We start from the raw sequence: 14,965 nt of genomic DNA, 5'->3' as shown, positions 1-14,965 counted from the left end.
ACACATATTTTTATTCTTTTTATTCAACACTTTGAGGATAGAGTAGATATCTCAAGGTTCAGATTAAGCTGTAATGTAATAGAAGCCAAAGTCATTCAAAGATCTAATAGAAAGCTTTAATAAACTAACTTCTTCAGTACAATGGAAAATCAAAAGCAACAAAGTAGCAAATATTACCTGATATTTCGGTATCTGTTCTTTGATATTTTGCATACAGCTTACAGAGGGACCATGGGAAGAAACATTGTTGTTCCCATTGCTTGCTTGGCAGTTCTTGGTAGAAGTCTTTACAGAAGCCTCATCTGCCATTTTCTATGTTAAAACAGAACAAAGTGATAAAAAGTAAATGTGAGAACTCCCATCTTTAAACATATCATGGCAAGAATCTCCTTAAATCTGCAGGAAAGCAACAGAAATAAAGAATACTCTTACTCGGTTCAAAAAAAAAGTATCAGTTTTAAAATATTTTTTGAAATGCCAGCATCAGAGCAAGTGGAGAACTGCTCTCACATTCACACTGTCAGATAGGTTTTCACAGTCTCACATAGAATCGGAGTAGTCAGTTTCACAGAAAGATCATTCCCAATTGTTATGAATTACTCTTTGTAATAGTTGCCAAAATTTAATGTAAACAAAATCTCAGCTTATGGGTTTCTTACAAACCAATTCCTGTAATCATTTGCACAATTAATCACTCAAATTGCATATAACTTTTGCTCCCCAAATGATTAACAGATTTCTAAAACAGAAGAACAGCCAGCAAAAACAAGGGATGAATAATCCATCATTTGGTAGAATTAGCAGGTTAAAGACAAACAATGTATTTGAATACTCAATGTGAATACGCCTTAGTGTATTTCAGAAAACCACACAGTATACACACATGCTTCCTTGACTTCAATTTAAATGGGACTGAGTTTGAAAGTAATTTTGTCTTAATTTTGAATGAATTAAGTTTTAGTTTTGGTGTTTGATAATCAAGTACTCAAAATCATTTTTAACATCTAGGTGTTTGCATGGCATTCAAAGTGCTTTGGCTGTTTTAAAGGGGTACTTAGATTAGTGAATGTCTGACTAGAAAACAGATTATAGCTTGTATCGTGTGTTACGAGGGAGGTTATAATCTGTTTTATGTCAGTGTTGTATAGAGAGTTTCTGGTAGGACATTTTGCAGTTAACTTTTAGCTAAGGTATTCAAGCAAGTGGAATAATTTGAGTACTTAAATGAAGCCAGAAATGCATTTTTTGTTAAGATGCTATTGGTTTTAAAAAAACTTTAAGATACTAAGTAATGACCTTGATTTTGAGCAGGGGGTGGGGCAAGAGGGGAAGCAAGATTAACAACCAGTCTGACCCATTTACACTCTTAAGTAGATGATCAGACATCAGCTGATGATGCTCATCAGTCTTACTGATTCAGCACCATGGCATATTTACAGTGTGACTGAAATACAGACTGTTGCTTTTTAAGCGTCTTCATAACTAAGTTCTACAAGTTGTGACTGTTCTTCTATGGGTTATACAGGTGTATATACACAGTTCTGCAATAAACCATGTTAGTCTAACAAGCTGAAGCTGCTGATTCTAAAAAAAACTTCAAAACAAACAAAAATTCGAAATAATTTAATGTAGAAGAGAAACATAGAGAGAGTAGGGGAAAAAAACCAAGCAAAACCACCACAAAACAGAAAACACTGTTGCTTTACTGATCTTAAAATGACCTAAGTTTGCTGAAAGCTTTACTCCACAATTTGTGTGTTTGGAGAGAAGCAAAAAGAACTTGCATCATGATAGCATCTGCTCTTGCTTCTATGTGTCATTGAAACTTACATGGCCATATATACTGCCATGTGTCATGCTTACACAGTACAGCGTGGTTAGCTAGTGAAGTTGTTTTAATTCACACAAAGACAACAGCTTTACTACTCCAAACACCAAAGGAAAAAAAGCACCTCTAGACACATGGTGGACATCACTGAAACAGATTGCACAGCCAGGGCTAACAACAAAAAGCAAACCCAGTCAACGTTAGAAAGGCTGAAGAAATACTCAGTTTAAAGGTAATTAGATTTCTCTGCCTGAAAGCAAATCTGGATTGTTACATTTGAATACCATATTTATATTATAAATACCAAATATGTGCATAGGCTTGCTGTAACGATGCTTGTTGCAGCTATCACAGTGAAAGATCACAAAATTAACAAGTTGACACTGTTCTATTAAAAGAACTGCTTTTGGAAAGGAAAACAAAAGAGCAATAGGAGAACAGCAGAATTAAAATTTCATACCTGAACCACAGCTTCATCAATTTTGCGGACTGCTTTGGAATCAAATAAGACCTGTCTGCCTCTCCTCTCACAGTCTTGGTAAACTATCAGGCGGATTTCATTCAAGTCCAACTCTGAAGAGGACCAGCTACAGATTAGAAACACAAGATATTAAAATAGTGTGTTTACTTTGCAGGTTCATTTAAGTGAATAAACGAGTATTAGGCAAATACATGTTTTACTTAGCATTTACAGAATCCAGGCTGCAAATCACCAAAGCAAAAAGGAACTCCAAAGGAGTGTCTAAGCTCAGTGTCACTGACAAAGGCAGGCACAGCCAGACCAATTTTCATCCAATCTTCTTCCAAAATTTTCCAGAAAGAGCACACAAAACTTAGTCTCAGCAATCTGCTCCAGGCCTTAACTAGTATTATTCTCTTCTCTGTACACAGCCTGGATCATCCTTCTTATAAGGTAAGCATATTATTTTATACAATACTCCCACTGGCATAAAACACAATGGTTTACCATCCTCTCTACTGCAGCCTTTCAAGAGCGCAAGGCTTACATCCTCTCTCTTCCTTTTGACCTATTCCTGACCATGTAAGTTAAGATTTTCCCAAAGTTTAAGCCTTGCAAATGATAGACAAGGTTTATTTTGTTCTATTTTTCTTCCGCCTTTTCTGAGACATTTCAGGGGTCACAGAGCAGCCATTGATTACTGAGACTTGATGTCCAGCTACAAAGAAAATAATTTAGTACATGAAACCAAGATACTTGAACTTCAACCTAAAGCAAAACAATTCTCTCAAGCCAGAATCTGCCCATTCTGCAAAGATACAACACAGCACACGACCTGCCTCGCTGCACTACCACAGGGGCTGAGGAGCCAAATTGATCATTGTGGCAACGACAAGAAACCTTATTTTTTAATTCCAAAAAGACTCAGTCTGCACATCAGAGCATGGAGATTTGCTTGGCCTCAGCTTCAGCTACAGAAAACACTTCTCAGGTATGTAGCTGACAAGCTGAAATCAATGGAAAAAACCTACTGCTGCCTAAAGCAGTGCCACAGAGCACTGATGCTCAGTCACACTGCCCCAGCCCTGACCTGGATGACTTGCACCTGGGGGGTGAGAGTTCAACTCTTATTAATAGTTGTTGGTTTAGCAAACTGCATAACAGACTTCAGCCAAGGCCACACTGATCTTCCACCCAAAAGGAGGTTTCATTTAGGAATTTCCCCAAACTGTGCTTTATAGAAATGGAAGGTAGATAATTGAGAGAAGAGCATAAAACTCCTATACAGATGAAAGACTAGCATTTATGAAACTATTTCTTTTATTCCATGCTCTGTCAACACCCATAAATCAACAGTGAGGTAAACACTATCAAATCCTGCTGGAGTCAGGATAACTGCTTTAGAAGTACACTTGCAGACTTGTGATTTTAAAATAATTTTAAGTAAAGCCAGCTTAATTTCTTCTTTGTGCTATTTTTACATAGCTAAAAAAAAAAAAACAACCAAAAACAAAAAACCTGAAAGACCTCGATCTGGAGGTCTATTTTTAAACATCATGGCACAGAATAAGCCAGACACCTAAGACACCTATCTTCACTGTAAGGTACTCTAATACAAGTATGCTGTATGTACGTAATATCCAAGGTTTCCCATCATGGAATGATGCTAAGGGCTGTTTTGCCATCCACAGTGAGGAAGCTTCTTGACGCATAGGTAACATGTTGCCTCCAGAACTGCTGAGAGTGCCAGGCAGATTTCTTTTCAAGCCTTCCCTTTCAAAGGCAATCACAGCATTATGTTAACCTGCATGAGACCAGACCTGATACCATTGTTGACAGTTGCCCAACAAGATCCTACACACCTTGCTTACACAGACAGCAACTACATCATCTGTGTAAGAAGTCTGCTATTACAAAATCCAGTTATATTGAATGCAAGAGAAGTCAGAGCAATCAATACACCTCATCCCTGTCTGCCACATGAATCTGATACTCTTCAGTACCAGATACCCCACTATCTCTTCAGTTACACAGCTATCTATTTACTCACTTGCTGCAACAGACAACCTGAAGTAACTACGCTGTTTTCTTAAAAAGACTGTAGGTCTTTCCTTTCTTTAACAACAAATAAAGTTATATAGCTTCAGCTTAAATTCTGTGCAGGAGTGAAGCCTTATCTCCATGACTGGCACAGCAGCATCCATACTTCAGACCACAGGCTTGCAAGTCTAAACTGAGAAAAATTCATTTCAGACACAGATTGAGCCAATTTAGTCTTGCATCTGCCCACTGATGCAGGGTTGCATGCAAGCTGTGTTGCATGAATTCAGGTTTCCTTATGAACAAATGAACTCCCTCATTACACACTAAAGCAAACCTCATGTTGTTCATGCAGTGCTGACTTCTGTACAAGACATGAACTGGATTTTATGTTAAAGTAGAAGCTAACTTAACAGCCTTTTCCACACAATGTGCTAGAACTAAAGATTGCTGCAATCAGCCAGAACTACAAGCAGACTCTTTAATACCAGACAGCACAAACTAAGAGATTACACAAAATCTATCATACAGAGCTTCATGTGACTAGCAAATGAAATCTAGGGAAGTAATTTCAGATAATGCTTCTTATAGTTCTAACCAAATATCAAACTTATGTTTTAATGATGCCATTGCTTACAGATGCATTTCCTACAGCAGACCTACCCATTACAGAAGAGATCCTCATTTGATAACATCAAGCATATCTACAGACAATTTATACAGGCATACAAGTCCATGCAGCCTCATTACTTCCACATGGAATCCAGCAGCAGGCCCAAGACTAGTCAGATGACCAGGATGTTTATGGCCATCACAAAAGCTGATGAACCCTGCTTACAGTACTTCCACCCTTTATTGTTTAAGCGAGGTTATGTAACAATTTCCCCAAAACAGGGACAGCAGGAGTATTCAATCATCTCCTAAAAGCAGACTGCTGAAGAATACAGACAGTACACAGACTCATTTTCACATGCGTACAAACCAAAATCCCAAAATGTTACTTCCTTATCTCTATATCAGCTTATTGCTTATTTAGCAATAATAAGGCCCTGCATATACTTAAAAATCAGCTGAATTAACTAAACTAATATGATCTTGTGTATATGTTCACATTTCAGGTTAAATGTGGCTGCTCTGACTAAACATGTTTTCTTATCTGACCACGGAAGTAAGAGCCCCACATATCTTATTCCCCCTTGTTGTAACTATGTGACCCTTCCTGTTACTTGTGTCTGCTCTGGTAATTGCTGTACCCTCCAGTAAACTGAATTCTCTCCAGCAACAGAAGTCTGTCCAAGCACATGAAAGTGGATCAGAAACAAGGTTGGAGAAAGGAACAAGTAGAAGGCAGTGGAACCTGCACCTCCTGGTGGCAGCATGACTTACACTAACTCATTTCATCCATGGAACTATATACCTTTAGGAAAGGGCACAAAGAAAATGTTCCTGATCCATTCCAAGTAAGTATTGAGGCTAGTTGGGATGTTAATTGAGTTTTCTTGTTCCCAAGTCAGTTCTCTGCTTAGTGAGCTGACTCCCTAAGGGGAGCCAGTTCTAAAAGGACTTAAAAGGCCAAGGCCAGAACTAGGGGAAAAAGGACAAGAGCATGATGCCTAAAATCAAAGGAAGAAGTGGCTCCTTCAACACCATCAGTCTATTTGAGCATCTCAGCTTACCTAGCCTCACATTCAGATTGTACCTTTACTGTAGGTGGAAGATGCTAGAACTAACCAACATTATCTTCAAGTCAAATAAATAAACCAAATCAAGCTGTGCTCATATGACAGTAGAACCAGGTCTACCACAGATACTAAAATGCTATGGGTTTGTTTTTATTTTTTGAAAGGAAGCCACAAGTTTGGAACAGCTTACTGATATCTCTTCAATTACAGTTATGAGACATAGAGGCAAGATCTCTCTTACTTAGGGGAAAGCAAACTTGTTTATTTTGGGAAAAAATTCACAAAAAAATTGCCTTATTCTGCCCTGAATAAATACTTTCAGTCAATATAGATCTCCAAACGCTAATGTTTACAAAGAAAGCTTTTGCTTCACCTTTATAATTATCAGCATGCATGCAATAACTGAAGAGTGACCTATGCATTTATATCCAAAAACTACTTCAGCTGACCTTAAAATGTTTTTGAAAGTGACTAACCCCTCACTCCTCGAGTCCAACATCTACAGGCTAGAGAACGAAACAGACTGAAACATCTACGTATATTTATCTACACTTTTCTGCTTCTTAGGCCAGCAATCCTGAATGTAGAATACTAATTCTAAGAACCCTGGGTGCTAGAATTTGGAAAAAGCCACCCTGAACCATATTTTTAACACAGCTACATAGCTACCAAGTCAGACACTGGAGACATGCTGGCACATGTCTGAAAAGGACAACGCAAAAGTTAAATAAATACTATTCCCACTTCAGATTACTCTGATGTAATGCTCGAATGAGGGGTAATTTACAAGTAAAGCAGAGGATTCCCCTCTCTGTTCTTCCCCCACTTCACAGCATTCTCTCCTGTCAGCTCCGCACACTGTTAGTACTTGACCCATTAACACAGGAGGTGGCAAAAAAAGTAAAAGAGAGGGAACTAATTAGGAAACTAGAAAGAGAAGGTAAGATTATTTAACCTTAATTGAAAAGAAAGGCAATTACCCTTTATGCCTCAGTTTGCATATACATAAATCGTACAAATCAGAGTCAAATATGTTAGGTCAGTTTCAAAAAGGAAAGACTTTCTCATGTTTCAGTCATCATCAAGAATAAGCTTCTAGCAGAATTTTTTCAATTATTTACAAAATAGTCTTACAGCACATGATTATAAATCTAGTGTTACATAAAAATGTGTTTTCTTTGTCAAAAATCATATACATAAAAAAGTTACATGCATACCTTTTTTGTAGCAGTCTAGTCACTTTGTTGGCACAGCTGACACTTCCGTCTCTCAAAGACTTTCTAATTCTTTCATCCAATTTGGTACAAGAGAGATTATTTCCAAGTGGTACATCATTGTTGCTTCTTGTTCTTTCTATTTGTGCCCCAGTGCCATTTGCAGTTTTTGGTGTACCCCCACACATTTTCTTAGCTACAAATCCTCTTGTAAAGCTGCCTCAAAGAAACTAAATACCTGCTGAAGAGAAACAGCCTCAAGCAAGTTTCTTCACCATCGATCAACCATTAACAATGGTAATTTACCATCAGCTTTCTTCCCTATAAAGGAACACAGTCTGCTGAATTTCCAGTTGGGGGAAAGAAAGGCAAAACAATCTTCATGTATTCTATAAGCCATTAATACAAAAGACCAGCTGTAGCTAATGCACTCCTGCAATTATTCCAGATAGAACAGACATGACTTTCAGGTTTCAGAAGCCATCCTGGACTTGCTCTTGCTGCTGTCAGAGGTTTTCCTACTAAGCCTGGTGCAAAGCTGTAGCAGATACAACAGCTAATATTGACTTTAGCTGTGTTTGTTTCCTGGTATGTGATTTAGGTAGCTGGCAATTACGTAGTCACAAGACTGAACCATATGGCCTCTTTAAAAAAAAAAAAGGCATGGTTGCTTTTGCAGTGACTCGCCCTTAGTTGCAAGGTTGTTCTAACACTGGCTACAACACCCTGTTAATGGCTCTCATGTGAGCAAGTGTCATCTGACAACCCCTAGCAACCTCCTATAGCTTAGGAGCAAGTAAGAATCTGTCATCATTGCCATATGGTTATCAGTTTAAAAACCCCAAGTACCAACACCAAGAAACATGTTAGATATTCTGCACAGTAATGCTTTTATTTCTAAGGACAAATACTACTTATACTTGGACAAGAACTTGACACTAGTACTTTGAAGTTTTTTCAAAAAGAGTATGAAAGAAAACAATGAGAAATGGTGACAAACTTCAGGTTGCTTGATGAGAATTTATACTCATGTGCCTCTTAAAATAATTCAGTAACAGTACTGATGACAAAAATATCTAATAAAATACTCCTGACCAAGTAAATTTTAAGTTTTTGAACAGAACAAAGGAATCAGATCACACAAGACAGAATACCATCAAGTCCAACTCCTGGGCCTGCAAAGGAGCATCCCCAAGAGTCACACTTCTGCCCCAAAGTGTTGCCAAACGCTTCTTGAACTCTGTCAGGATTGGTGCTATGACCATTTCCCTGGGGAGCCTGTCTGAGTGCCCAAACACCCTCTAGGTGAGCAACTTTTTCCTAATATGCAACTAAACCTCCCCGGCACACCTTCAGGCCATTCTCTCGAGTCCTGTCACTGTCACCACAGAGAACAGATCAGTGCCTGCCCTTCCTCTTCCCCTCATGATAAAGTTGTAAGTGCAATGAGGTCTCCTCTCAGCCTCCTGTTCTCCAGGCTCAACAAACCAAGTGGCCTCAGCCATTCCTAATACAGCTTTTCCCCAAGGCCTTCCATCATCTTTGTTGCCCTCCTCTGGGCACTCTCTGGTAGCTTAAATATCTTTCTTGTATTGCAGTGACCAAAGCTGCACACAGGATGTTCTGTTAGGCTCTGGTAATTCTACAGCAGAACCAAGTCCTCTTCCCCATCGTTGCTTTTAAAAAAATTATGCAGACATATCTGCTCATAATTCACATCTCTCATGAATTATGATGGGCTTTCTCCCCATCAGTAGAATTTTAAACATTTTATAAGATAACAGCCGTACTGCAATTTCTCTTCCAGGTTAAAAAGGGAAAATAACTTCGTTAATGGTCAACCAGACCAGCAGTAGAGTTAGAAGCAAGATTTCAAAACCCAGTGCTACGTGCTACCTGCTAAATAGCACAGCACCCTTAAAATGATTTTGTAATCACAGTTAACCCCAACCTCTAAAAACTGGACAGAAGTGAAGCAAAAAACTAGAGCAAAGTTAGCTTGAACAACTTGCCCTGTTGCTGAGAGAAACCTATAGCAATAAAAAAACCGGCTCCACTTAAATCCCCAGAGAAGTGACAAGTACTGGATCACAACCACTCCTCCTCCCAAGTATGGCAAACAAGTGAAATCTTTGGCCTGTTCTCAAGTGACTTAAATGATTTAGGAAAAGACAACTCTAGCCCTCACCTCATTGAGGAAGACTACTTTAGACACCAGTGTTACCAGTCTTCTTTGAAGTGTGAATGAAATAAGTGAAATAATACACTTTGACTAAGATCAGGAAATCATAGCTTTCACTTCTGTGCTATGCTTTCCCCAAACAAACCAAAATTCTGGAACATTCATCCAATTCCCATCAGGCATTAGAACAAGGAACTCCTGTAAGCTCACTAAATAGATGTGCTTCACAACACTACCTCATCTGTAAATGCAATCATCTGTAGAATAATATAAATCCTGAAGTACTTGGGGAATTAACATTGCAAATCCACAGAACAGTTTCTAAACAACAACAAAATAATACATAAATCCACACATGGAAAATACGCACAGTCCATAAAGTAGGCAACACAGAAAATGGAAGAAAGTGTCCCGCTCTGCAGATATACTGCTCTGTGAAGCAGAATTTAATCACTCTTTTTCCAGGCTATGTGACAGCATGTCACCTGCTCTGTTTGTAGGTCACTTCCTGTCCTTCATCTTCACTGCGAGACAATTGCCTAAATGATTTCAACTCAAGGTAACACTTTAGCAAGAAAATTTGGGGTGGAGGAAAGAGGAAATAAATGTATGCAATGTAGTTAAGAATAATTTTCTGTATAAGTTACAGGTGTCCACTAAAACTTAAGCACTGTTTTCAAATCCAAGAGAATATTTTCAGAGACCCATGCAAGGTTTTATTTTCCAAACAGCTTTTGGAAATGGCTAGAGTAGCTTAGGAAAAAAGTTTGAATCATACCTGCTGTTTCAGTGAGCATTTCTTTTTGTGAAACATACACTTAGCAAAATTGATACACAAAAAATGCCTAGACCCAGACATTCAGGATTAGTGCCAAAACACATATTTAAAGAGGTGGAATCTCTTTTGGATTGCTTAATGATGATTTTTGCTCTTTTAGTCCATTGAATAGCTTATGGGGAAGACAGGTTCCCATCCTCCCTCCTAATTTGCCTCATTTACCCTGCATTGTTTCTTCTCTTTCTAAAACCTCAGATATGGAAGAGTTGTGCTGATGCCACACCACATTCCTTTTCCACAATGACTTAAAGTAGTCCTAATACGGCAAAGCTCTATTAACCTCAGATGAACTACCTTGTTCAAGCATGATACATAGTTACTAGTTTCACACAAGTTAGGCGGGATACATTGCAGATTAGTCACGCAACAAGTGAAGGAAGGTATTATTTGGAGCACTGCTCTCTCTCTCTCAAGACGCATTTTCCTGAAGAAAGAGTTCAGGTGGAGAAAAATAAAGTTCTAGGTATCAAATCACTGTATAGAATGGTCAATTCTTTTTAGAATAATTCTACACGTTCCTTTATGAAATCCAAAACAATATTGGATATATTTCTTCATTGAAAAGCTAGAATTCCACAGAATACCTTCTAAGGAAAGGGCAATATACTCGATTTTTGTAAGGCTGGAAGCATTTTTTCATCATCTTTGTTGCTTTGATACAAAGCAGTATCATCACAGACAGGCACGAAAAATTACAAGACACACACACTGCTGACAGAGGTTAACAAACAGATCTACACAAGCTGGAGTCACCATAAAGTGCACACATCAGCTTTCCACAAACATAAAGAGCAGCCCATTAAATCAGTACGTCACAGCTCAACTTCTCCAAGCTATAAGGAATCACTGCTCACTTGGCTTATCTACAAGTCTGAAGTTTGGGAGCTAGCTCTCATAGAGTATCTCAGTAATAATGTAGAAATAAAAAAATAAAACCCACAATAAAACAAAACCCTAATCAAAGAAAACACCCAGTAAGTACATTGTTTGAAGCAGGACCACAAATAGCACAGAGACAGCGCTCTCAGTTGCTAGCTCCAGAAGTGGAATTCCTCATTAGTAAAGAGAAGAGCTAAAGGCTTGTAATTGCATGTAAAAAGGCATGCATTTAATTGTGTTTTACCATCAAGAAAAGTGTGTTTTTTGTTAAACTAGGTCTTTAAACAAAGAAAGGTAAAGTCTGCAGTAAGGTTAGCATGCTAGGTCTACCACCTACTTCTTTCCTCCATACAGAAAGCCGTGCTTAGTTTTAAACAACCTTCCCCTTTCCATCCCACTTTCTGCAGTCATCTCCACAGCTTCCAAGTCAGGACAGCTCAGCTGACCCGAAGTTAAGTCAAGCATTTTGCAGACGCCATCTCAGAGTGATGATCTTTATCATCTCAAAGAACTGAAAATTTGCTTGCAATTTAACACTCTCTAGGATTTGACTCTGCTCCTTTCCTTGTTTATTTTTTCAAGGCACCTGCAATAACCAGCTTCCAGCTTTCACTGGAGCCAAACAGCAGCGGCCATCCGGGAGCAAGCGGCGCTGGTCCGGTGTGGGTGCTGCGTGGCCGGGCCGGCCACCCCACCCCGCCTCCTCCGGCACGCAGCGCTGGCTCTCGGCTAATGCATCATTCCCGTGTCACTTGTTCCAGCGGCGCCATGTGACTGGGCCAGCGGCCAGGAACACTGCTACTAAATCCAGACACTGCCAAGGCACGTCTGGGAACTGCCTCTGCCAGAAAATGAGATTAAGAGAAATCCTTTATCCTGCCTCTGCCTTTCCCCACCTTCTCTTGAACACAAGGAAGAACAACACATTGTACATCTGTCTGAAGCAGAGTTCTGAGCAACAATGCAAGGCAGAATCTGGTATTTACAGCACTGTACTAGTTCTTACTCCATTGCAATGCTGTATAAAGTACTGACAGATCTCAGACCTTAGTATCTCCTACAAAAGTGAGCAGGCCAAGACAGACATCACCACACCTTAGGGTTGGTATCCTGAGGCATGGGTTTGGTTGCCTGCTCTTTCCTGTTTCTTCTCCCTCCTCTTATAAAGCCCTATATTCTATATTTTATTCATTTTTATTTAAGGAAGATTCTGTATACAGCTTTCAAATCTCTGTTCAAAGGATTAATTTCAGAATATGAAAAAAATTACTAAGAAAAAATGTTATTTATTGGACATATGTAAATACATAGATACAGAGATAATGCCTAGTGTTTAACATTCCCCCCCAATTTTTTCTAGCTAAATGATTTTTTTCTGCTGTAACACACATGAACACCTTCACTCCAAGTAGCTAAAAACACCCACATGCTAACAGCAACCACTTCTTTAGAGATTTCCTCCACTTCTACTATGAAAAGGCTACATTCACAAGAGGGCTTTGTGAACAGCAGAGGATGTGGCACTTTCTCAAGCTTTACAGACAGAAGTTTTTTAGGGTACTCTCTCCAGGGGCACAGAAAGGTTGCAAATCCCCATTTCTCATCACAGTTCTGAACACGCACTCCCACTGTACAAAAGACATGCTCAAGGAGGGCTAGAGGCAAGTGCTATCCAAGGACCTCATGGTCCTCTTCCAAGGGCTTCAGAAGGGCTCAGTTTCATCTAACCCAAAAGTACAAACTCAGCAGTATCACATCACTTAAAAAGAAATTAATATTAACCTCCTAAAGTGATACTGCTCTCTAACAGTGCTGAGAGCTGAACCAGCCCAATTTTTTTGACCAGCTAACACAATATTGGTAAGACCTCTGTAAATGGTTATGTTAAACTGTTGTAAGTACAAGATGTGTTTTGATCCTTCCAAAACAGAGATTGCAGCTGAAAAGCTAGTCTGCAATAACCAGGAAGGGAAGGAAGAAAAACTAAGTTGAATATTTATGAGAAAGTACTGATTTACCAAAATGGCAAGAATGTGGGAAAGAACACATACACAAGTAGCCATGCTTGATCACCCAAAAGTTGCTACAGCATGAACAGCAAAGTCCACTGCCTTGGTCTAGATGAATGCCAGGAAATCCTGACTTAGATTGAATGAAGTGATAACATGGACGGATATAACGTCAGCTCCGGCATTTTTCACTAGTTATAGCCAAAAATACGTTTTGCTCCTCTTGTTGTTGTTATGATAATTTGTCTATTCCATCCAAAACACTTTCCTTAACTCTCTCTAGTAGACAGCACAGAAAGCAGCTTTCTAGTAACTAGAACTGAATCTTGAAGGCTTACACAGATTTATTTTCAAGTTTCACTGGAAAGGGAAGGAGGAACACCTTGGGACCATGTGCAGAAGATCATGGCAATTAAATCACTCATACCATATACCTTCTCAGTACACAAAACCAACCAAACAAACCACAGTGCTGCAGCTGACTGACATGGGCAAACCTACCCTTGCTGCGAGCCACTATGCTAAAGACTTACGTTCTGTTTACCACCAATTGCGTAGGACTTTGAATGTATAAATAGTCATTAAGTTATGAAACAGTCTCCCCTCCTTAAAGCAGGCCAACCACTCTAAACTACTCACATAGGATCCCAAACATTTTCTCAAAAACACTGGTATTATAGTAGACTTAGAAGTTTATCCAGTCAGGTTTGTACGTAATTACAGCTGACCGCACCCAGTAGCATGCTAGCATTTGGCTGCCAAGTATCAGTCCATCAATCCTGAAACATTTGAGAAAAAAAAAAAAATCACACAGAAAATTCAGTTGCATCTTTGTCCTGCAATAAGAAGATTTGCACATTGATAGATGCAAACAAATTTCAGGCAGCATACTTATGTAGCAATTATTTAGACAAATTAGAAATCTTCCTTCTCACAAGAACGTAAAAATTGGTCAAGCTCTTTTAGCATTCCCCAGAAAAACAGTGTACAAGAAAATCCTTTATAACAGACCTGGTTTACTCCTAAGATGAAGTCTACCAGAGCAGACTCACTAAAAGCCATTCTAACAAGTACAGATTCAGGATAATTACATTTAAATACAAACAAAACTCACTTTCTTTTCACTTTCTGTCAAAACAGGGACCAAGGATACAACTCTGATGATGACTACAGTCAACTTTTAGTGCTTCAGTAACGCAAACAAAAAGCCAAAACCAAATCAAATTTCAATCAAATTTCTAGTTCACATGCTAACAATTTCAATACAAAGACAGAATTCTTTAAGCAGTAAACAACGTTTAATTCAGAGTTTCAAGTCATCTTTGGCACTCTACACAGACATGTTTTGCTTTAAAAAAAAAATTGGACAGATGCACAAGGGTTCATTGAGTGGACTGATTGTTTCAAAAAAACCCACATTCACTACAAAATGCATTGTTCTGTTTGCATATTCATCTTCTTTGCATACCTATCCCTGCACCCATTATCCAGTCCAGCTCTACATAAGCACCAAGTGCTATGATAAAGTGACAAACAGAAATAACATGCATTTGAAAATAACTATTTCCCTAGTTCCATTCAAAAGCATTCCCAAATATATCCCTGTCTGTAAGACTGCTTACAGGAACTTCTGAAGACAAGAAATTTAGTACCTGAACTTTTTTGAACTGTACTGTGATCTAGTGCAGAGGAGGTGACTGACATACATCCCCAAGTTTCCCAAGTACCAAAGTCATAACGCATTATTCATCCACTCCCTAAGTCAGAATTGTGTCTGAAATCATTTTAGTGCTCTGTAAGCATGATTTAGATGCACAAGCAAATCTCATAAAT

At 38.8% G+C, this 14,965-nt stretch overlaps 1 protein-coding gene across 7 annotated transcripts in view; it reads right to left on the bottom strand.

The window, feature by feature from the left end:
* FNIP2 (folliculin interacting protein 2) overlaps positions 1–14,965 on the bottom strand; it is a 64,564-nt gene that overhangs the window by 25,657 nt on the left and 23,942 nt on the right. For 4 of the 7 annotated variants that reach the window (XM_064417504.1, XM_064417499.1, XM_064417502.1 and 1 more), the window contains exons 2-3: positions 2,289–2,415; positions 178–312 (exon numbers count right to left, since the gene is read on the bottom strand). In XM_064417504.1, coding sequence (XP_064273574.1) covers positions 178–309 — 132 coding nt within the window. In that variant the 5' untranslated portion in view covers positions 310–312; positions 2,289–2,415. Of the gene's footprint in view, positions 1–177; positions 313–2,288; positions 2,416–4,991; positions 5,039–7,227; positions 7,428–14,965 lie in introns of those variants that run through there. The other 3 variants (XM_064417497.1, XM_064417498.1, XM_064417500.1) reach the window with 2 other exon arrangements.

Source organism: Passer domesticus, chromosome 4 (genome assembly GCF_036417665.1).
Source record: "Passer domesticus isolate bPasDom1 chromosome 4, bPasDom1.hap1, whole genome shotgun sequence".
Classification (NCBI taxonomy): domain Eukaryota; kingdom Metazoa; phylum Chordata; class Aves; order Passeriformes; family Passeridae; genus Passer; species Passer domesticus.
The sequence above is the reverse complement of the archived record's forward strand: the minus strand, read 5'-3'. Positions and strand labels throughout refer to the sequence as shown.